The 22,308-nt window shown below is 43.1% G+C and overlaps 1 protein-coding gene across 5 annotated transcripts in view; it reads right to left on the bottom strand.

Moving 5' to 3' along the window:
* dock4b (dedicator of cytokinesis 4b) overlaps positions 1-22,308 on the bottom strand; it is a 92,279-nt gene that overhangs the window by 56,983 nt on the left and 12,988 nt on the right. For all 5 annotated transcript variants that reach the window (XM_072377108.1, XM_072377105.1, XM_072377109.1 and 2 more), the window contains exons 2-7: positions 8,623-8,706; positions 5,735-5,775; positions 5,026-5,081; positions 4,822-4,918; positions 4,216-4,364; positions 2,517-2,601 (exon numbers count right to left, since the gene is read on the bottom strand). In XM_072377108.1, the coding sequence (XP_072233209.1) occupies positions 2,517-2,601; positions 4,216-4,364; positions 4,822-4,918; positions 5,026-5,081; positions 5,735-5,775; positions 8,623-8,706 (512 nt within the window). The remainder of the gene's footprint in view (positions 1-2,516; positions 2,602-4,215; positions 4,365-4,821; positions 4,919-5,025; positions 5,082-5,734; positions 5,776-8,622; positions 8,707-22,308) is intronic.

The following is a 22,308-nucleotide window of genomic DNA, read 5'->3' as shown; positions in this document are numbered from 1 at the left end:
GGTTGTATGACGGCTTGGCATCCCTACTGGCAGCACGTGATGCTATAGACAACCAGAGGAGGCCGAGGGATCGCTGAACACTGAGGGAACGTGTCTGTCCTCTGGTTTATTGAGGAATATTTTTCTAAACAGCATGTGGTGCACCAAGTAGATCGACTGTTGCTCACTTCTACATTACTATTTAAGCCTCTTTTCATCCCCCCTTTAAGCTTGTGGGAGATGGAGATTTGCAGAAAGCAGAAGATGCATGTGAAATTTGGTAACATGAGTGTATCTCTTCTGCAAAGCTGAAGAGGAAATTTCACAACCACATGTCCAGGGCCAAGAATGGGTCATCCATCACAGTCGTGCGATCCACCTCAGTTAATGAATTAATCGCAGAGGGATCTGAAATCCGGTCTGCTCTGCTCGAGATCCGGACTGATCTCAGTCTCCAAGGAAAAAAAAACAGGAAGTTTAAAGTTCACCTGCTTTGATGATACAAAATCCTGCCCCATCTGAGCAGACTTGGCATGAGACTGGGGAACCAATTAAGGATTTGATATGTAAACTTAAATTGCTACTACAACTATACTCAATGACTGTCTTCTTTAAGAGGTCAAAGCATATTAATCTAAGCACCTAAAACCCACTAAGACATAAAACTCGTTACCAAATAATCATCTTTGGATTTTCAATAAAGCAAACATAAGAAAAATGTCTGTTTTTCAAACAGGTTAACGCACAAATGCAGGATTAGATGCCGTTCAAGTGGAAAAGCATAGGTGCACTGTATCATTCGCTGTCTTCTCACTTGACAGATGACATAATTTGCTGGCACAATGCAGCAGCAAGGCCACATTTTCCCATTATTCACCGCACACAGGCACAAACACACACACAGTCACTAGGTAATCCCCATCTCAATTTAATTACACCACAGCAGCAGTGCAGGACAAAACAGACAAAGAAGCTCCTCTCATAACTAAAGATATCACTGGATAATATTCATGTCATCCAGGCTCATTTACATAGTGCGTCACTGTGTGTTGTTGTGACTGGAAAGCCGCGAGGAATGCCTGTCTCTCCGTGTTGCCCTACTATAGGAGAGCGGCCGTCATTTTCTCATTTTGTACGCCATTTAATAGAGGTGGGCTTTCATCCTGCTACGCCTGCTTTTGTTTTGACAAACAAAAACAGAAACACATGGATTAAGAGCTTCAATTACCCCTCTGAAGGGAAAGCAGACACTGCATGTGAGTGTGCGCGATATAATCCCCCCACCCCCCTTCTTTATCAGGGCAGAGAAGTGGTTGCCAGGGTAACAGCGGCTGGGAGTTGGGGAAAGCGGGAAGGACGATCAGGGAGGAAACAGTAGGGAAAGAAATGGAGGCAAACATGGAAACAGATGGAAGGGGGGGGTCACTTCAGTCCATCAGTGATACTGTATGTGAAGACAAAGACTGAGGTCAGCGCCAGACACCTCGTTTATTTATATAACTGATGCTGCCAAGGTCAAGATTGGTCAAGATCTCAGTCCTAACAGAAAGCAAATGAGGGGACGTCTTTAAAGTTCTCAGTTACAGCTGAAATGTATTACAATTCAGTCAACTGTGGCTGTCACGTGTCAAAGAGCTCAAAAGATAGAGAGTAAACTTTGCTGCAATAGCCTGGGACTCTTACAATTCATTCACCACTTTCCACTCAGCTCCTGATCATACTGTGGATAAATCAGTTATCGAGGAATGCTGTGGTGCATCGCTTCATAGAATCAACTCTGACAGACCCTTCAAAGACTGTTGACAATGAAGAACAGCTTTCCACATAATCAAGTGAAAAGTGAATCACTAGATCTTCCTGTTACATGTAACCGGGGGAGGAATGCGTTGTACACAGGAAGCTGGTCTTGTCCGAGAAATGTGCAGATTGTTCCAGAAGTGCTAAAAGGCTCCAAGCATTCAGGTTTTTTCCTTATTTGTTAACTCAATCTGTTTACATTGCACTTAGTCACATGTTCTTTATATCAATACACACATTTTTTCCCCTCCTCTGAGCATAAAAACTTCCCCGAAGCAGCTTTCAGTGTGACTTACAGCCATTAACTTTTATCAGAATGAGATGGTAAATGTAAGAAATATTCCATTATATCGCTGTATCATATGCAGCCACATATCCAATGCTAAAATATGCAGAGCACTGCTATCTCTATTCTATATGAATCCACTTTAAAATGTGGGTTTATATATATTTTTCATAAGCATGGCTTTAGCATCAATTAATATAAATGGCAGAAAGCATGAGCAGTAACTTTTCCAGGCCTAAATAATTAAATATACACACTGAAACAGAAAGGCTGGCACCTGTAAAGCCACCTGTTTACTCTGAAATGCATTCCCAGCCAAGCGTAGCTTCTTTACGAGCTGTGCTGGATTTAGCATCTTAAAGAGGAGCAGGTACTTGCTAAACTCAGACATGAGCCCATCTCATTACCTGCACCATAAATGCGGTGAAGAGCAAAGAATTGTTAGGCAGCTCACCAGTTTGTACAGCTCTGTGGCGCTGATCTCATCGGGGTCCACCATGCTAAACTCTCGCCTGGGTACCAGGTCCAAGCCAAGTTGTCTGAAACACAAAACCACATAAGACAAATGATCCACAAATTACAGAATACTGAGATAATTCCTGTCCTAGTCTGTGGTAGGACTGAGCAACAAAGAGAGCAAACTGTACTGCTGCCCTCTTTATCTTTTGTCCAGCAGATACTCCCATCCATTTATTTTCTTCTCCATCTTTCAACCACAGGGCTCCACTGAAATGATCCACTAGAAAGTGTCATCAAGTGAAAGAGTCTCTTCTCAAACCAGCTCCTCACTGGAAAGAGATGTACGCCTGTTTGAGGATGGCTCACCACAACAGGAAAACAAAAGAGAGTGAAGGGTAAGGAGGGTGAGAATGTGACAAGTATTTTTCTTTTCATTTCAACCCAGCGGCGTGGAGTGGTAAAAGGTGTGAAAGTAGCAGGAGAAGTGGAGGGTGCTGCAAGTGTGAGAGGGAGAGAGGCTTGATTTGTCTGCAGAGAGGAAGTAGGTGACAACAAAAGGCAGAAAAGCAAGGAGAGAAGAAGCAATCAGGGGGAAGTTAGAGAGCTGCAAAAAATTTTTACGGAAGAAACTGAGCCAGAAATCTGAGATGAGACCTTTTCTTTTCTTTGCTTTAAAGATAAGTTGAACTGAATCGCTAATGTTAGATAATCAATGAGTCACACTATCGTGCTGAAAGAACAGGGACATTTTGGTTGGTTTCGTTACTGAAGGCAATTTACCAACTTCCTGTCAGGAAAATATAACTCAAAACTCTCTGCTGGTTAATCAACATCAGGTTGAATCTAATCTATCTACTTTGTGGGAGACGTACCATGAACGTGGTTTTAAATCTGTGAACAGACTCTGAAAACATTCAAATAAACTAATTTTTACCAAAAGAAGGAAAGTCATATATGACTTTTTCTTTAGTGACACTTTTTCCTGCACCGCATCATATCAGATGACACCTTTGCACGCGATAGTTGTGTTTCATGCACGCCATCCTCACACAGCCTTTTGATAACTCAGTGAAGATGAGCTGTGTTAAAACTAGCTTTTCATATAAGCTCTGATGGAGAAATGGTCAGGCAGTGAAGTCCCAGGAGTAACCTCTGTCGGCCGGTATAACGATGGTGCAAATACACGTAGATATAAAGCCACGGAAGGTATGTTGTTCTGGTATGTGCTCCACAGGAGAAAGTCACGGTACCCTCAGAGATTCACAACACAAGTAACCATGCAAATTTAATTCTCAGTGTCTTGTTTCACCACACTGCTGGGCTCCTTATAAACTGGCTAAAAGCAGACGACATGGAAACACGAGCCCTGCATTTTGTTTCTGCGATTTTGGATTTGTAATGACTGCACCAGAAGCAAAGCCTGAGAAAGCTGCTAGTTCACAACAGCATTACACAGAAAATATGCTGAAAGAACGTTCTTTTGATGAATTGTCTGAAGCGAGTTTCAAGTCACTGCAACTTCATCTTTGCGGTTGACCACCAGGGAGACAATCAATCCCAAAACGTTGTTAGAGGTAGAAGGAAAGTGATGAATGATCAGTCAGTGGAACAGCTTACATGGGGAAACAAAACCAGTGTACTTAACAACAAACGCCTGGGAAGACATATCCAACATCTGCACTTCTTCTACTCACTCATTGCCCCAGTCCAGTCGGGCTGTGATGTGCTGCTTGACATCCTTCATACGGTCATGAGTGAGGTGGCCGACCAGCACCTGCCTCCTCAGGTCCAGGATTTCATTCATCACGTGCCAAAGCCGGTGGAACAAATCCCCCTCGTTCTTCTGCAGGAGGTGAAAATGATGAGGAGGAAAAAGTAGTAAGTAGGCAAAGTGGATGATGAGTACAAGACGATGTAAATGCAAAGATGCATCAACACTGTCACAATATCGAAATGATAAGTGTTAGTGACACTCGGAAGGAAGAGGGTGACCCAGAGAGAGAAGCAGACAGAAGTTCTTCAAATGGATTGGCACAAATTAGCTTCAGGATCCTGCTGTTTCTTGCTAAAAATGTATAGTCTTCGATCTGCTGATATTCATCAGTTCAACTTAATCAGCACCGCAGGTAGCTTAATGGGCCACAAACAGAGCCAATACAACAAACTGAATGACTACAAAAGAGGTTAGACTGCGTTTCAATTACCAGGCGCTAAATAAACTCCCTGCATGAGAAACATAAAAGGCAGCTTCACCCGAGCAGCAGTGAAATTTAAATCAATGCAAAGTGTGCGCTTCTCACCACATAAAGCTGCTTCCACATGGCGCCCCATTCTCTCAGCGTTGACGTCATCTCTGTGATGACCGAGTCTTCAACGGGTATGACCGTCTCAAATTGCCTACAAACACACGCACACACGCTTGAGAACAAAAACATAACTTAAGCCTAAACCACAAGCCGCACACAAGCAGGAATGGAAACAGAAAACAAAGTGACAGTACTTACCCTTTGTTCTTGACATGGGCATTCTTCACGTGGATATAGCTGGATGGGAAAATCCCCTTTGGATAGAAGATAAACAGGTTAATGAGAACGCTTCCTAAGTCATCAGCATTTCACTGCTTTTCAGTGTGAAAATGATGCAACTAATCAATACAGAGCTAATGGTACTTGTGGGTTAAAAGAGGCAGATTGGAAGGAAAGGGGGACAGGAAAAGATAAAAGCAATCAGCCGTGGGTTTCAGCCGGCAAATTAAGATATAAAAAAAGTGTGCTTGTGTGCACTGTTTGGCGCTAATAACCTGAAAGTTGCTCCCCATTTAACAGGAAACATCAAAGCAGAACGTATGTCGAAGTATGTGCGGATGAATGCAACACAGAGCACTTAACTCTTCAGTTGGATTATATATGTCATTCAACAGCTTATAAAATCCACATGCATTAGCTCAGCTCGTGCTCTTTTTCTCCGCTGCGCAGTGTGTTTTTCATGTGAGATGTGGAGCTTAATTCCAAGCAATGATTTAATCTGATTTAATTGGTTGGTTTGGAGCGAAATGTGTCACGTTTGTAACAGCTTCCATGAGCCTCAGTTTTACTAGGGCGAGTTTTTAAGACAATGCGAGTATAAGTTAACCTTTTCAAGCAGCAGACATTTCGACATATTGCAGGAGAAGAGGCACAGGTGTATATACTGTAAGAAGAGAAGTTTGCTCACCTTAACATTCGGATTCTTTAGGATGAATCCCCGGAACCATCCTGCAGAGACACAGCACCATTTCAGTTTCCTGCATTTCACATTTCACTAGGCATTTATCATTTTTTGGGAGACAGAAAGCAAAAGAAGAATCGGGAAGGAGATGCACGAGTGTGAGTCTTTGTGTTTGAAAATGCACCCAATCTGTTAACAGCAGCATCTACAAAGAGTTTCATGAGAAATCCACCAGAATTTCAGATTTATTCCAGCTTGGCCTCATGTGAAAAGCTGACTTGAACACTTCCATCTGATCTGTAAGCATCTTACAGCCGACTGGGTAACCTTCACTGCTGTTAGCAAAAAGTAGTATACTTGAAGTTCATTCTATTAAGAATGCTTGAGTACAAGTATACTACGAACCATGTACTTGTGGTATACTAGAAAGTACTAATTCAATACTTCTTTAGACTAAATTGGAACATTTTTAAGTTTATAAAAGTATACAACACGTACACTCATCTACTGCTAGTGTTCTAGGTATATTCATCCTGGCCCCATTTTAGTTTATTTAAGAACACTTTTATGAATTACTAAAACAATACTACTTTATAACTGAAGTATACTTGTAAGTTTGCTTAGCATGCTATTTATGTTTAGGCATTTGGGAGATGCTTTGATCCAAAGTGACTTATACTGGCAGGCAGATACGGTAATGGGGGGGGGGTACAAGTATAAGGTTTAGTATTAAAGTTCTTAGTCTCAGACTTTTCTTTATACTTTTCAGGATAAGTCAAATGTCAGTATACTATTCTAAGAACATAAAATATAGTACATAAAAAGTAAACTTCAAGTATACTGCCTCAGTTTTAGTATAAAATAAGTACTCTCGTAGTACACTTGAATAAACTACTTTTTGCTAAGGGTTAGTTTGAATTTGTATCACATAGCAGTTCTCATTAGCACTGAGCTTGCTTTTAACAATCTGTGAACGCACAGCAGAGAGAGGGGAAGCAACCTGCCACAAACAAGGCCACAAAGCAACCCTGTAAGAATGATTGTGACTCGTCCGAACACATGTGGCTCAGGCAGTAACGAAACAAAAGAGGTGCAATAACACATCGTACTGCGTTCCAACCTGTCCTTTGGCCAGATATACACAACACTTTTGCAAATTCAGACACTGACAGAAACAAAAGCATTTACATTTGCTGAAGCTTTGAGCTGACACTCGTTCCCAAACTGAGTATTTAAGCTCATTCTACTGTTGCAGCCACCGTTAAGTCCCTCCAGATAAGAGCATTAGCTAAATAGCTCAAATGTAAATGTATTGGATTATTCTAATCACTGTTGGGTTTCACCATAGCATTGATGACTTAGGTAGTATTTTCTCTGTGATCTGTTTTGGGCATGCACGGTCAGAATAGCATTGAGTGATTTGTCTTGGTCTGCACAGTGGAACACATGCTCAGTGTTTCCACAGATGAGTCATTTTTTCAGTGGCACGTATGCAACGCTGATGGCTCTCCACAAAGTTAGAAATACATCTGCAAAAGGACAATAGGGAGTGAAATCTGACCAGCGTTTTTGCATCTATGATTCCAAACCACGACTACATTTCCGGGAGATATTCAAAGATCGGAAAGTAGCAAACGTGAATTAACTGACCTACTGTTGCCTGTTCGGTCGCATGTTCTGTCTAAATGAATTCCTATGAATTCCTAGACTGAGGAGCTATTTAAAACCACAGTTTATATATCGTAGAGACAGCCTAATGCAGTCACTGCCTGCAGTAACTTACGAGAACAAAAGTTAACGGAAGAGCAAGTTGAGGGTCTGGTGAAAAATCAATTGCTGGGGCAGTGCATTTTAAGGCAGGAGCCACATGACAGCAAAGAGAAGTTCACTCTCTGAGCTCCTGTGTTTTGAAGTGTCAATAGTATCAACACAAAGCAAAGCCATTAGTCTGTCTCCTCTGCTGTCAGCAGCCTGACTGTCAGCCCTTTCACTGCTGGCAGGATTTGATTCAGTTCTTCCCTTCTGAGTCTTGCATTCAGCTGGCTATGCTATTGTCTACTTCCTCTGGGTCTTTAACCACAATATCACATCCCTCTGACTGGCAATCACTTGCTCGCTGCCTGTCTCTGAGAATGTGTGTGTCTGTTTCTCCCAAAAGGAAGTGAGGCAAGAAGTCCGGAAAACTGAACTTTGTGTGTATTTGTGCCTGCTTGCTTGTTTATGTTGAGGTGCAAAAAAGAGCGTGGCTCCGCTGTGAAATAGTCTCACACTGTTCTGAAACTTAAAAACAGCCCTTGGACAGAGAGAGAAGGCAGCGAGAAAGAAAGCGATTAAAACCAAGAAGAAGAGGGTAACAACAAGCAAGTGGAGGAGAAAAACAGACTGAGTGTGGGCAGGAGGCTGGGAGCAGCCTGTGCTGCAGGAAAAAGCATCAAATAATACTTTCCTCAGGCACTCAACACAAACAAGATGCTGCTCATTTTGTGCACACATTGCACTGTATCGATATCTCTCGTGCAGATATGAGAGAGGTGAAGTTACAGCCAGGTGACGTACCTGAGGTGAACTTTCAGTTCAAGAAACACACGGTCAGGGAAACATTTGCATGTGTTTGTGGAAGCTAAATCATTTATCTGTGTCTACACCTGCCTTTTTGAAAGAGTGCATTAACACATTCTACCAAATATTTATTTTTTTAACAGAATATACGCCATTGCACCTATTAATATGTCTACCTTATGAAAAGCATATGTGATCTGCATGCCCTCACTCCACTACTCAAGCGAAAGCAAATTATTTCCTCACATGTACTAGTCTGTTTCATTTCTATTTTCATTTCCTCAGAGACAGCAGCTAATTGTACGCTAACGTGCACTGCGTTGTGTGCACCGTACCTTCACATTTCTCCAGAATCTGCACCGTGTCTCCAATTTCGAGTGGGAGGCCATGCTGGACGGTCCCCCGGAAACTGGCCAGAACTGCAACGAAAGAGGCACAAGCCATTCACATGAGATTATTTTATGTTTGAGATTGGTTGCGCAGAGTTGGAAAGAGGTCCAAGCAGCAACAGAGTTATATGAAAGAAAACATAAAATGAGGATGAAAGCATATGGAGCATTTTGCATGATGAGAGAAGCCTGTACTGGACCTTACCTATATAGGCTGTGAAACAAAATCTCTACTAACACATGGCTTCTTGCTTAAACCCATTAAACCTTAATATACTGACAGCTTGGAGTAAGAATGCAATATCCTTTCTGGTCATGCGTTTCTATTATTTGAAGAGGCAGTAAGTGTATGTAGAACTAATACAGGACATAGGTGATTTTTATTCTCTTTCACAGAAACGTAACCAAACCAGGTAGGGTGGCAGGAAGCCATCGGCTCTCTTAAAAACAGAGCTATGTACTGCTGACTTGCTTGCTGCAACCACAAGATGAATTTACCCATGCTTTCAAGCCTGCATGTCCAAACAGATACCACAGGACACCGATGTTCGTGAAAATACAGAAATGCAAATACAAATCCATCAATGCATAAGCTGGACAAATGTCCACAAATGCTCTCACTGCAACTACACAGGCAGCGAATTCATACAAGACCCCCATTCAAACGCGGGCTCACACAGATACCCATTCACACATGGACACACACATGCAAAGGAAGTGGGATTTGGGGTGGAAACATACAACAAGAGTCCCCGCTATGGAGAAGGGATCCTGCTACGGCCAGAAGTGATCCACTTTACCTGAATGCAACGTCCAAGACAGAATGTGTCTCGCTGGAGGGGGGATTATAGCTACCGTAATCCGGGACAATTTAAAAGAAAAAAATGGGCGTACCCAGAGACCTGCAGGGCAGAGACACAGTAGTGAAGTGTCATGGATGTCTGGTCACAACTTCAGTGAACCCATTACCAGTTAACACCTTTACAAACTGCATTTTCAGATGCCTAATTTGAGGGTATTCAGAGAGGTTCTTAGTGGGGTTTTAAACCATATCGAGTGTTTTCCAGAAGTATTGTAGCAGTAGAATTTTATTTTTGTAAGACTTCTTGATATTTCAAATTACATATAGCCTAAATATATCACTAGTTTGTAGTTTCACTCCCTCTCTCTCTGGCATTTTCACTTTAAGGATTCAGCAAAATGACACATTTTTTGTCTTTCTCATGTTGCTGCAAGGATGAAATCACCACTCTGCGCCGTCTCTAACTCGTGGATGTGCCTGAGCGTCTGTGTCCTTTGCATTTGACAGCGAAGCTCCGCGTTATCCCTCGATCTGTAAAACGCTATCTTTACAAGGGATTTGGCACACGTACACATCTGACTTTGTAATTCGGTCAGAGAGCAGCCGAGTGCACACGCCAACATCCAGAGAAGTTCGATACTTTGTAATTCACTGACAGTCAAGTCACTCACACATTCACAAAGAAACTAATCACAGCAAACACATTCACACTCAGTGTGCCCAATGCATGAATTACCCAACTTATTGCCTCAACTGCATTGAGCTAAATTATTCAGTTTCAAGTCTGTGCTTTCTTTTTCCTGCTGTGAAATGGAAGCTTAGCGCCTGTCGATCCATGAGCCAGCTGCTGTCTGTCCGATTATCTCCAGCCGCCTGTCATCCATCTAACTGTCTGTCTGTGGGCCGTGTGGGCTGGCTGACCAACAACTGATGCACCGAGGACACGGGAAAGGTGTTGACTCTCGAGAGAATGGATTTGTTGTTGTTTTGTCCCATTTGCTGGAATCGTGAGATGTGCACTATCTTGCCAGAAAAATGAGCACAGTGAGTTCAAACGGGGAGAAGGATACCATTCATGGCTGTTTAACCACACAGCTGCCGCAGAGCACAAAAACAGGCACAGCGGCGGAAAAAAAAATTCCTCTAAACTGACAAACACACACAAACAAAGCACGTCCGAGTGGATGCCACTGAAGCATGATGCAGAAACTGGGCAGAAGCAGACCTGCTGATGCCGATATATGTTAGGAACACATAAACACTGTCCATCCATTGAACCTGTTAGAACCAGTCTCCAGATGGCCCAGTCTGACCAGTATTTCGGCCACGAAAAGGCAAACTCTGGTGCTCTCTGACACACGCTCAAACACAATTTAATTCTGTGTGACACTGGTCCACTGGGCAATGGTGAGGACAGGGCTATTCTTGGCCAGACCTAAACACTGAATAAAAATGGCAGCCCAGAGGAGCCATGTGCACAGGGATAAACAAACTGTAACACGCTGCCGGTCATCTCAAACGAAAATAAGAGAGGGGTTGGAGTCACGAATTAGAAACACGGGAAATGGCACCAGATATAGAAACTGAAATCAAATCTCACAGAGCGAGAACATGGCTTTAGAAATCTTAGCTCATGTGGAAATGATAATCTTCGAATGCTAAAAAGCTTCTTAGAGAGTCCATACATCATTCTGAATTATAACTTCAATGTGAAATCACACACACCAGTGCTTTACACATCTATAAAAATGATTTGAGGGTTTATTTAGAATTCACCCCAACTGTAAATACTGTATTTCATCTTATTATTTTATTTTTTTATTCTATTTTATTCTAAGTTATTTTAAGGTTAGGCCATTTAATACCGTCACGTTGATGTGACCCCATGTTCTGCTACTGGTTAATGGCACCTCTGAAGAGAGTCAGACCCACCTACAGATTACCCTGAAACGCAGTTTAGTATCAGATCCCTTAATGTAAAAGTAGAGGTTTGCATCAGCCCATTTGAATGTCCAGTAATCAATCTAGCGCCCATACAGAGGGAGTGCAATAAGCTGAAGGGGGGCACATTTACAGACAAGATAATTATTTGATAATTAATTATTAAGAGTCACTGGCAGCTGTATCAGTCATTGCGATACATAATCACTCCTTGCAGCCTTGACCCAGAAATCGGACAGACAAAGCCGCACTGATTGCAAATAATCTCTTCATTAACTGACTGGGGCCGTGACGCGCGTGGCTGTGAAGTCAGAGGTCGCATTTCGATCACTTTAATACTGGTGTTAATCCAGCAGGATTATAAGTATCTGTTTGCCGGTTTGCACGTGCAGTCTGCTTAGCAAGTCGAGATCCCTGCATAAAAGCCTGCTGGCTCAGATTAAGTTTACATGTGTTTTAGGCTGCCACTTGGAGTCGAGGCCTGTCAAACCGCTTTACATTCGATTTGCCCGTCGCCTCGTCTAAGCTGCTTAGAAGAACAAACACCGCCACAAGCTCTGAGCAACAGAGCTTCTTAAAAAGAAGCAGGACAACTGAAATAAAGGTGGACCCTCAGTGGTCAAGGCTCCATGCTTTTCTATGCAGAGAAAAACATGAGGAAACCTTGATTTCAAAGTGTTTACCAGCATTATGCAAAAAAAAAAATCACATGGCAAATTTCACTCAGAGCACTCCTTAATGTGCTTTTTAATCCAATTAGCCTGACCCTTTCTTCTCTCTGACTGATCCGACAATGATTAACACACACGATCCACTCCCACATGTTAATTACAGAGCATTTATATCATTAATATGCTCTTTTGACAGAGCAAAAACTGGTGGCACTCAACCGTCCTTCACTGCTACCAAATACAAGGTGCATGATTGGACTATATCTGCGAGTATTACAAAACACACGTGCACACCTGTCGGAATGTGCAGTGATACAACAGATAAGGTTAGTGGGTTGATTCTGATCAAGGAAATGGGAGTAAAAGCACAAATGAAGAAGCGATGCTCTTCCTCTTCCAGTCCTGAGACATTTAAGAGGCGAAGGCTTAAAATAAAAATGTCTCGAATACAGAACTGAAAATTAACTACAGCAATAAACATCTTTCCTTCCTCATGCGGAAGATTCTGCGGTAGGCAAGCACATCCACTATCCAAAAGCACAACACGGTCAAAACTCCATCTGCCAAACCAAAAGTGTCTTTTATTCCAGCAATGTGACGAAAAATTCCAACTCAGACCAAAACTAGCTCAGTTATGTTTTGTTGAAGCCAAGTCCAGTGCACATTGTGTTCCTGCTTAGAGGCTTCAGGCATCTCTCTTTATGCGGTCAAGCAGTCAAGAGGCTACTAATGTGTCTCCTTCAAACCAAAAAGCTCCGCATATGCATGACATACGGGGAGCAAAAGAGTGACTGTGGTTAACAGCACACAGGGACTTACTCAGGGATTTTAAAAAGAAAAGAAGAATTCATGCCTTCTGTATAAGAAGCACACTTGCACAAACCCACATCAGTGTGAAAGAGCTAAAGAAGTATCTGACAGCTTCTGCATGAGCGGGAGGCAGATTAAGTCGGTATGTGTGCATCAGCAAAAAGAAGTGATTTCTCCGGTTGAGCCTGAGGAGTGCTGGAAAGCGGCATTATGCATTTCAAAGAAGGCGCAACCTGTGGAGGTTGGCGGGAGAGGACAAGAGAGCAGGCAGGCGTTTGAAAGCAGCAAGGGGGCCTTGAACAGGACTCAACTTGGCAGATGCTCACACACAAACAGACAAAAACACACATGCACAGACGCAGAGGTCTGATAGGTGGCCCAGACAAAAACCAGGGTAGCAGAATCACCCAGGAGGAACGGCTCTTATTTAGCCCTCTCCATAGCCAGCCGCCAGTTTCCTCCTGCTGCCATTGTATGCCGAGAGATAGCGACCCAACCACAATCACAAAACTGCTCACGAGCAACAATAACTCGTCGCTCAATCACACCGCAAGAGCAGAGGCTTTCAAAGCCGAGCCGTCTGAGGAACGTTATTACGCTTTCTGAAATGGCTGCATGACAAAAAGTGCAGCTCCGGGCTCGATAACATTTCAAGACTGTTACCGTGTCGGACTGCAAATAGAAAATCCTCCGATATTCAAGTGCTTCAAAGTAAACACAAGTCAAGTGGGTGAAACAGGCAGCATTTTATGAAAGAGAGAAGGTGAGTGCAAACCTGAAGGAAATCCTTGTTGTTCTCAAGGATAATTAGCACGGAGGATGCAAAAAACTCATAGAATTGGCTCCAAATAGAAAAGGGAGAAACGGCATCGCCAGCTAAGGTGACGCCAGCTCCCCCCTCCACCCCAGGTCATTAGGAGCAGGAGAACAACTAAAGAGTCTGTCCTGTTGGCCTGAGCAGGGAAAATCATAAATAACTCAGATTAGGCAGAAATATAGGTCAGTGCACTAAAGCCCTCACCTTGTACCCAGACATTAATCTGACTGTGTTTATGTGTGTAGGTGTGTGTGTGTTGGTTGCTTTGGAGCTAGCTAAGTGCATGCATTGGATATGAAGAGATGAAGTGCTTATTATAATCCTCCTGAGAGTTCTTATGTACAGCATCTGAATGAATCTGTAGCTTTTACTGTCTTCTGTACGATTTATCATCAGATTGCGACATATTATGGGTCTTTTTTTTAAATCAGTGTGATGTTAGTGAATATTTTAGCTGGTCTCTTCTGTACCTTGGGATCACAGCCGGTGAGGTGCACCGTAACATAAGGCGTCCTTCCTGTGACTGCGTTGAATGGCAGTTACGCCAAAAACAAACCAGGTTGGATTCTACTGGGAGAAGAGCTGCTGCCAGCACACGTGTATCCCGTGGTGCGGCCACAGATCTGAACTTTTTAATGTCTGCAAACAAACATGCTTCAGGATGCGAACAAGAGCAAATACATCATCTTCATCAGGTAACATTAAGCAGACGTTGAGCAACATCAGGACTAATTGAGAGTCGTATTTAAGCCTTTGTTACTCATGTACGCACAACATTTGCTCCTGTTGTCATCCTAATGGCTCCGTATTTGAGCGTCTAAACATTCTCCTTTTGGAGTTAGGGTCTCAGTCTCTAATTGCAGATCTTCTATAATACGACATGATGTGCAAAGTGTGAATTATTGTGCAGTGTATGATTTAAAGGGGAGATATTAGGGAAAAAATCATTTGTTCTGTACTTGCGAACATATATTTGGTCTGAAATAGGGCTGCAGCAAATGATTATTTAAGTAACTGAGTAATGTATTGATTAATCCATCGATTAATCGAGTCGTAGGATGAGAAATACTTTTGCAATTATTACTATTTAAAGAAAAGAAAAAAAGACAAGTGTCTTAATATGAACCGTTCATTGGTTTAATGTTCGGAAAATGCAACAAATTTAAGTATTGACCTGCATTTAAGTAACAGAATAAAACCAAGAAGTGCATCTAAGTGCCGATAAAAACACTCCTGATGACATTTCAACGTAAATTAGCCACTTTTTCTCCAACACAATAAAACCGCGTTGGGTGGAACGGATGTGGAGATGGTACCCTAACCCATACACTGACACCGTGATGGCGTGAAGTAAAGCCTGAGCCGGATTTACTTCCTGAGGAGGCTCAGGTCCTTTAACATCTGCAACAAGATGCTGCCGATGTTTTATCAGTCTGTCATCCTGGGGTGCAGGCATCAAGGCAAAGGACGCCAACAGACTGAATAAACTGATCAGGAAAGTAGAGTCTGTTGTTGGCTCTAAGCTCGTCACCCTGGAGGAGTTGGTGGAGGACAGGATGCTGGCAAAACTGATGGCGATCATGGACAATCCCTTTCACACCCCCCCACAAAACACTGGACAAACTGAGGAGCAGCTTCAGCAACAGACTCATTCCACCCCGCTGCTCTAAGGAACGATACAGGAAATCATTCCTCCCATCTATCTATCTATCTATCTATCTATCTATCTATCTATCTATCTATCTAGCATCCTTCTCAGCTAACAAGCCGACTGATTTCCATTACGTGAAATGTTCCCTTGAGTTTGTTCCGCTCAGTGGACTCGATATGTGAACCGGCTGCTTTCTGCTGAGATGCTGTAGCATTAACGTGGTGCAATTGTGGTAAGCTATCTAGGTTTTACAATGAAGACACTGTACAGTATTGCCTCTTTTGCAGCTGCTGTATCTCAAAAGTGGGAAGTTGAAACTCTTTTCCTCCAGCTTTTTGCTTTGATATTGCAATTGGATCTCATCGTTAGTTGTATAGTTCCGGTAAGTGAAAATAAAAATTAAACATTTGCAAATAATGCTCTTCCTGACAATTGAACCTTACTTCTAATCAGCTTTACTCTTTTAGCAGCTGGAAGTTAGAATTTATGACTTCCCGTTTGTCATTGAACACACCATTAGTGCAGAGCTTTTCCACAGAAAACCGCTTCTGAGTAAGAAGCTGACAGAGGCTGACGTGAGCAGGGAGAGTGTAGTCAGCAAGTAAAGTTCAATAACGCACAAAACTCTCCCAAAGGTCACAGGAACTGGAGGTAGATGTCTGAAGGATTGTCAGTACAGCTGAGATAATGAGCCCAAAGCTGTACTGAGAACAGGAGGTAAAAGTGAACATGAGCACATGATCTATTCTGTCTGGTTCCCTTAACATCCTACATGTGAATCCATGAAGCTGCAGCTTCAGATAGAGTCAATTTGCAGCTCAAACCAACACCACAGCCCACTGCACACATCCTCCTACCTTGCGGATAGAAAAGATAGCGAGGACAAAGAAAATGCTCAAATAAATTAGCAGAGACCATGGGAATGAGGGCTGTGGGTGTTGTTAATGGGGAAGAAATGGAAGCAAAATGTTTAAGAAGAAGAAGAATGACGGAGGAGGGTCGTCCAAGGGGCAGATTTGGATATGGGAAGTGTCTGCTGCAGCTCCACCTAACAGATGGAAGAATGAGAGAGATGAGCTGAGAAACATCTGCTTTTGCTCCCTCAGGTGTAACCGTTAAAAGCGGGAGTGGCACACGAAACCTACCACCTCAGTCCGCCTCTTTCTGACTCAACTGAAACCTCTCGACTTCCTTTCTCTACCATCCCCACCGTCTTTCAGGGAAGAGGAGGTGTGACCGACCTCTATCTGCATTTCAGGCACTCTTGAATCTAATTACAACAAATTATTCACTTGTGCTGCAGCGGTACACATGCGCGCACACACGTGCACATACAAGGCTGGCAGGAAATCAGCAGAGGGAACAAAAAAGTATGCAGCCTCAACAAAACACACAGCAGAGTGTGACCTTTGTGAACCTGTTCATCTATTTCAGCCCAAATAGATTAATATAATGCATTGTGTGCCTTGCTGTCAGCAGCACTATCAAACAGGGTTCGCCATCACCTCTAACTAACATGGCATCAGCGAAAGGGCCTCGACTACCTCTCCAAAACAGAAAAAAACAACACACTAACATGTTTTTATTGCATAAGGGTATCACAATGAAAACAGCAGTCTGTCAACTATTGAGGATGATGAAACTACCATGAAAAAGTGATGAAACAAATCCAGCATCAGTGGTTGCAACCAGCTTTGCTGCTGGGCCAAACATAAATGCAACTGTAGGTGTGGCATTTATTAAAGAAAGAGAGGTGCTGCCCTGATGGCGAAGCAAAATCAATTTTATTTTGTGAGCAGAACCGGTGCAATCCCCCAGAAGGTGCAATGTAGCCTGCAGCCTCAGGCCAGGTGATGAAGACACTGGTGGGATTTGTGTTGAGCGGGAAGGAAGAGGAGGCAGATTGGGTGAAAACAGACGGAGACAAAGACAGAAGGAGTGGATGCATAAAGGTAAGAGTGACAAATAAAGCGCTGTATAGGGGAAAAAAGACAGGAGAGATGTGGGAATGGGTAGAAACTCAACTACAACTACAAGAAACGATAAGTAGCTGTGTGTCAGCTTGAGGGGAAAGAAGAGTCCTTGTGCATGCTGACCGTGGGGCCAGTGAGAAGAGCTGGGGACTAAAGCACGTTCCAATCAATCACAGAGAGGAGAGAGAATGAGACAAGACTGTGTGATGCAGAGAAAAAATACGGTGTTTAAGAAATGAAAATAAAAGAAAAATCTCATGTATTTCTCGGGCAGCATCGTACTTACTATCAGTTCCAATGTGCCTCAACCTGCTGGAGGTAGAGACACAGCTTCTTTGTGATAAAAATGTTTATCGTGTTGACAGCCTCAGTCACACGATGTAGACTAAATGTAATCACACAGGGAACTTGATGATAATAAAAGGCACAAATTGCTAAAGTATCACATAAAGGGAACAAAGTTTGTAATTTTAAGATAACAGTGGAGAGCAGTTACATATGAGGAACATTGTTTGGCTGTAAAAGGATTCTCAAAGCCAAGTTTCACATACAGATGGGTAAGATTCAGATTCAGTGTGTTCTAATAAACTTTCACCGCCTTCAGTCTAACCTCCAGGCAGGTGTGGGCGATCTAATGATCTCATTTCCTGAATATGACGATCAGCGTTTGAGAGGACTCCAGATCAAGCAACTAATAGAGAAGCAGTGGGTTGTCTTTGTCCGCATTAACTCCACAGAAGCATCCATCTAAAATGGATGTTTGATATCTTTGTAGCAAATGGTGGTCATAAACTTAGCTTTAGGCAGAAGTCAAATTCATCTAATGCATAATCAACGCACGACTCCTCCATTCAAAGTCAAAGAATAGGAGGATTTTTGATGCCTGGAACTCATACATACGTGACTTCTGCTTTAAAATGTTGGTGCATCAAGGTTGTGACTTCAGCAAATTCTATTGTTCCCTTTCTGGGTGTTTTGAGTTCAGAAATTACTTACAAACAAGCATCTGAGATCATGTAATGTTCCTCTTCGTTAGTCATATCGTACAGACGAGTGCACAAAAACACCAACTTTCATGCCTCCTTTAATTGATAATTGGGCCTTGAATCATCCTTAAAGTGAGATTTCGCTGGAAAAGTGCCCACTCTGTGAAGCTCAGTGCACGTAATGGTTATCATTTGTACACTCAGCATGCAATAGAGCATTAATGTGCTGCTATCACACCGTTTGATTGTCTCGTGTCATACTGGACAGATGGTGCTTATCTGTTCATTAGAAAACATTTCCCCGCCACACTTTGATGAAAATCATGTTGTTCCACATACATGCATTATCTCAGCATGCACACGTTTATGAAACTCTACAACAAAAGGAGGCCATGTTGGCAGAAACAATCCAATCCATGTGCATATTAGTGTTGTAAGCGAAGATTTTCTTTTGCTTTCTCTGTTAAAGTTGCTGGACTGTTGCACAACTGGTAGTCCAGGAGCACACTTTAATTATTCCGTGCAGGCTCAGCCTGTTTTGAACGCTGATTGGTTGTTAAGGCAACATGCCGCCACAACATCACCACCAGCGCTCTAAATTGTAGGGTAGGAATGTCCACAGATGTCGAATGAACTTCCAGCAGATTGATAGTGCACGCAAGCACAATTCCTCACTGCAGAGGGAGATATTCCCATCTTTCCAGGTACAAAAAGTCCCACTCACATCGATGCAGTGGACAGATGATGCACCAAAAGGATGGTTCCGTAATGCTTTCTAACTCTCAATGAGCTTGAGCTATGGTAGTGAGGACAGTGATGAAATGAAAACAAGAGTAATGGCATAATTTCTGTGAAAAACCACAACCTACATGGCACCTACATGTGCCTACAAAGCGTATTCGCTCAAACGGCTGCTCTAACCAAAATGCCCAAAGGCAGGACGGTTTCAGCAACGCTTCAACTCAATGGTTAAACTCCCATGCAAAGGTAAAACTCAAAGATAGCATCAGGGGTTAGACTGACCGAGGGAGGGCTGGGATAAATGGGTTAATATTGACTTCAACCTCAGCCGCCACTTTGATCTCATTACAGCACCAATCATGAGTCTTCCATTAGTGATGAGGCGAAACAAAAAAGTCCTTTAAAGGCGCAATTTCAGTCACTGACAAATAACCCGAAAGTGCGACAAGTAAATGTTAAGTTTCTTAGAGGATGTAGTGACTGAAGAGCAAAAAGAGAAAGACAAAGTGAAAAATATGACAATATTCACAACAGAGCAGAAGCTAATTATAGAGCTGGAGGCAATTGAAACTATTTATGTTACTAGTTCAAATGCCTACCCAGCAGCTGAGATTCTTTTTTAGTCCAAAACAGAAAATAAAAGAAACTCTGCAAACAAAGAAAAGCCCACTGGACCAGAATCCAAAGTGGTGCATAGTTACTTCAAATCTGGGCCGAGCAGCCTTCATTCAACCCTCTCCCCAAGAAAATGAAACAAAGGGCTCAGTGACAAGTAGAGACAGAGAGACTGTATAAGAGAAAAGAGTGAAGTGAAGCAACAGAGAGTGGTTCATGTCAGTGGGGAGTGCAGAAAAAGCACAAGACTACCGCGTTGGATATCTGTGCTGAGCTGAAGGGGCCACCTGGCGCAGGTTCGGACATCAGATGTGTGCTCAGACTCACCGTGTGAGGTCGAGACACAGGAAGAAGTGGCATGAGCGACACTTTCATGCGTGAATAAAGCACTTGCGGAAAGAAGTAACATGCGCACTGCCAGACGGTCATAGCCTCGCAGCACAGGACGGGGCGATTGAAGACACATCACTAGAAGTGACGCACATTTCCTGCCCCACTCAAGGACACACAGATGGCAGGTGCTACACGAGTACAAGCCACCGCAGTGTACCTTATTATCAGCTAAGCCTGCCATCTTGTCACTGCTTCTCAATAAGAACCACTCTATGGCTCTGAATGTGTCAGATTGTCTTAATGTGGTGAAAAGAGCAGCTCAGATAGAGGCTTAGAGGGAATCCTGTGAAGCAGGTCATCAAGCAATCAAACATAGACCCAGGAAATGAAGAAAGAGTGACAGATGGATGGTTTAATGACAGAGAAACAAGTCCTCCAGTGATTCACTGCTGCACAAAAACATATAATGCTGCATGAAAAAGGGGATTTTATGAGGAACAACCAGGAGGTTAATCTGAATAAAGTTTTTCATTAGCCTAAGTGGCAGAGTCTTGGCTTACAGTGTGATTTGGACAACAAAGAACAGTTTCCAATCCTGAAATCCTGACAGTGTGCACCACTGACTTTCACAGGCAGTAAACAACACCGAGTTCGAAAGCTCTGCCACGAGACCCTCCGAGTTCAGCAGGGCAGAAAGAGCAGAGGCAGCCATCTGAGGTGAAGACCACAATGGAGCTGAACTAACAATGACAAGACAGCGGCAGCAGTGAGGCACGACTGAACCAAGAAATACGGCGAGTACGGAATCTGTCATCTAACCCAAGCCTCAGAGTAAAAATAAAACATCTTCATGTGATATGCATTCTGTTTTCCATGAGCCACAATATAAGCAAGAAGAATGAGAGCGCCCACTTCTATATTGGCACTGCTTCTCATTCTTTCCTATGAGGAGAGGCTCACACTGAAAACTGAAAAATGAGGGTTGGATTCCACGGCTTGTTGGCATGCCAGTCATCCCGACATCTGCTGTATTACAGATGGATCAATAACGGATGCCTCACTCACACAAATAGACACCAATTTAAAAAAATGTGATGGGGCACAGCAAAGCAGAAAGTTGTTACATCCTGTGGGACGAATGAGACAGATTCTCTACAACCTGTGACAAAATCTATTAAACCTGACGCTCAAACTTCCCTCTCACATACAAACAGAGGGTTAAACATCAGTATAAAGCAAATCGTTGGCGTCACAATGTCAGACGGGCTTTTGTAGGAAATGCATTTCCTTCCTCTTAAGTGCTTTAGTCACCTCGCATGGCGCTTGTTTTCAGGAAATGTGGGCCTCAGTTTACTGACTCTTCATATTTGCTTTCATGTGCATCCAGAGTCGACATAAACATGAGAAAATTAGCTGCTAAAAGTGGAGGGCTGCTTGCAACTGACTGCTGGACCATTAGAACGAACTGCCCTGTCCAGATCTGTGATGTGCGTTTGTGAATGTATGGCCTGTGTACGTATGTTTGTGTGTGCACGTGGTCGCACATTCCAGCGGGACTAAGAGGTTCAGCTGTCATCAGGACTATTTTCCTGTGCACCGCATGCCATCGGTGGATCAAGGAGGATTACTCCCGGGGTCGTGGAACTACTGGGCTCGAATAGACAGGAGGGGGAAAAAAAAGAAAAGAAAAGAGAAGAAAAAGGGACAGAACCACCGTGGTTTGGACGGGCGCCTTTCAGGAATGAAACGCAGGCGAAAGGGGGTGCAGATCGGAGCGTGCCTGTCAAAGCAAACCACGTAGGAAGCCAAGAGCTGCACTGTTTGAAAGACAGAGAGGGGGAATAGTTTGAGAGACTCCCCCATGCCGTAAAAATAATTAACCAATCCCCAACTGTCACAAACAAGTTTAAAAAGTAAGAGAAACTGTGGCCAAATTCAGATGTAGCATGAGGACAGAGGAAGTTTGAGAGTGAGCGTGTCAAACGGATGGCCGGGCTCGGCTAATTTGCCTGCGCTCGCGTCCACACAGACAAAATCAATAAAGTGGAGTAAGAAAGTTGGGGGGGGTGTCCCAGTTTCCTGATTTAGGTCAACAGCACATGTGTGCACCCTCTAAAGCTGAGTGTAATTAAACATAACCAGTTAAAAAGTCAGCAGGAGCTCAGAACTCAGAGGGAGAGGAGGGATGAGAGAACAGGGAGGGACGAAGCTGCAGTGATTAATTTCATCTTTGTTTTCCTCCTCCCACGGTTGCAGGGGAACACCATTACACAAGCAGAAAGGTAGCCTCAT

The sequence above is a fragment of the Leuresthes tenuis genome, unplaced genomic scaffold (assembly GCF_036924035.1).
Source record: "Leuresthes tenuis unplaced genomic scaffold, fLeuTen1.0.hap1 SCAF_23, whole genome shotgun sequence".
Taxonomy (NCBI): Eukaryota; Metazoa; Chordata; class Actinopteri; order Atheriniformes; family Atherinopsidae; genus Leuresthes; species Leuresthes tenuis.
This window is presented reverse-complemented; position numbering and strand designations above follow the sequence as displayed.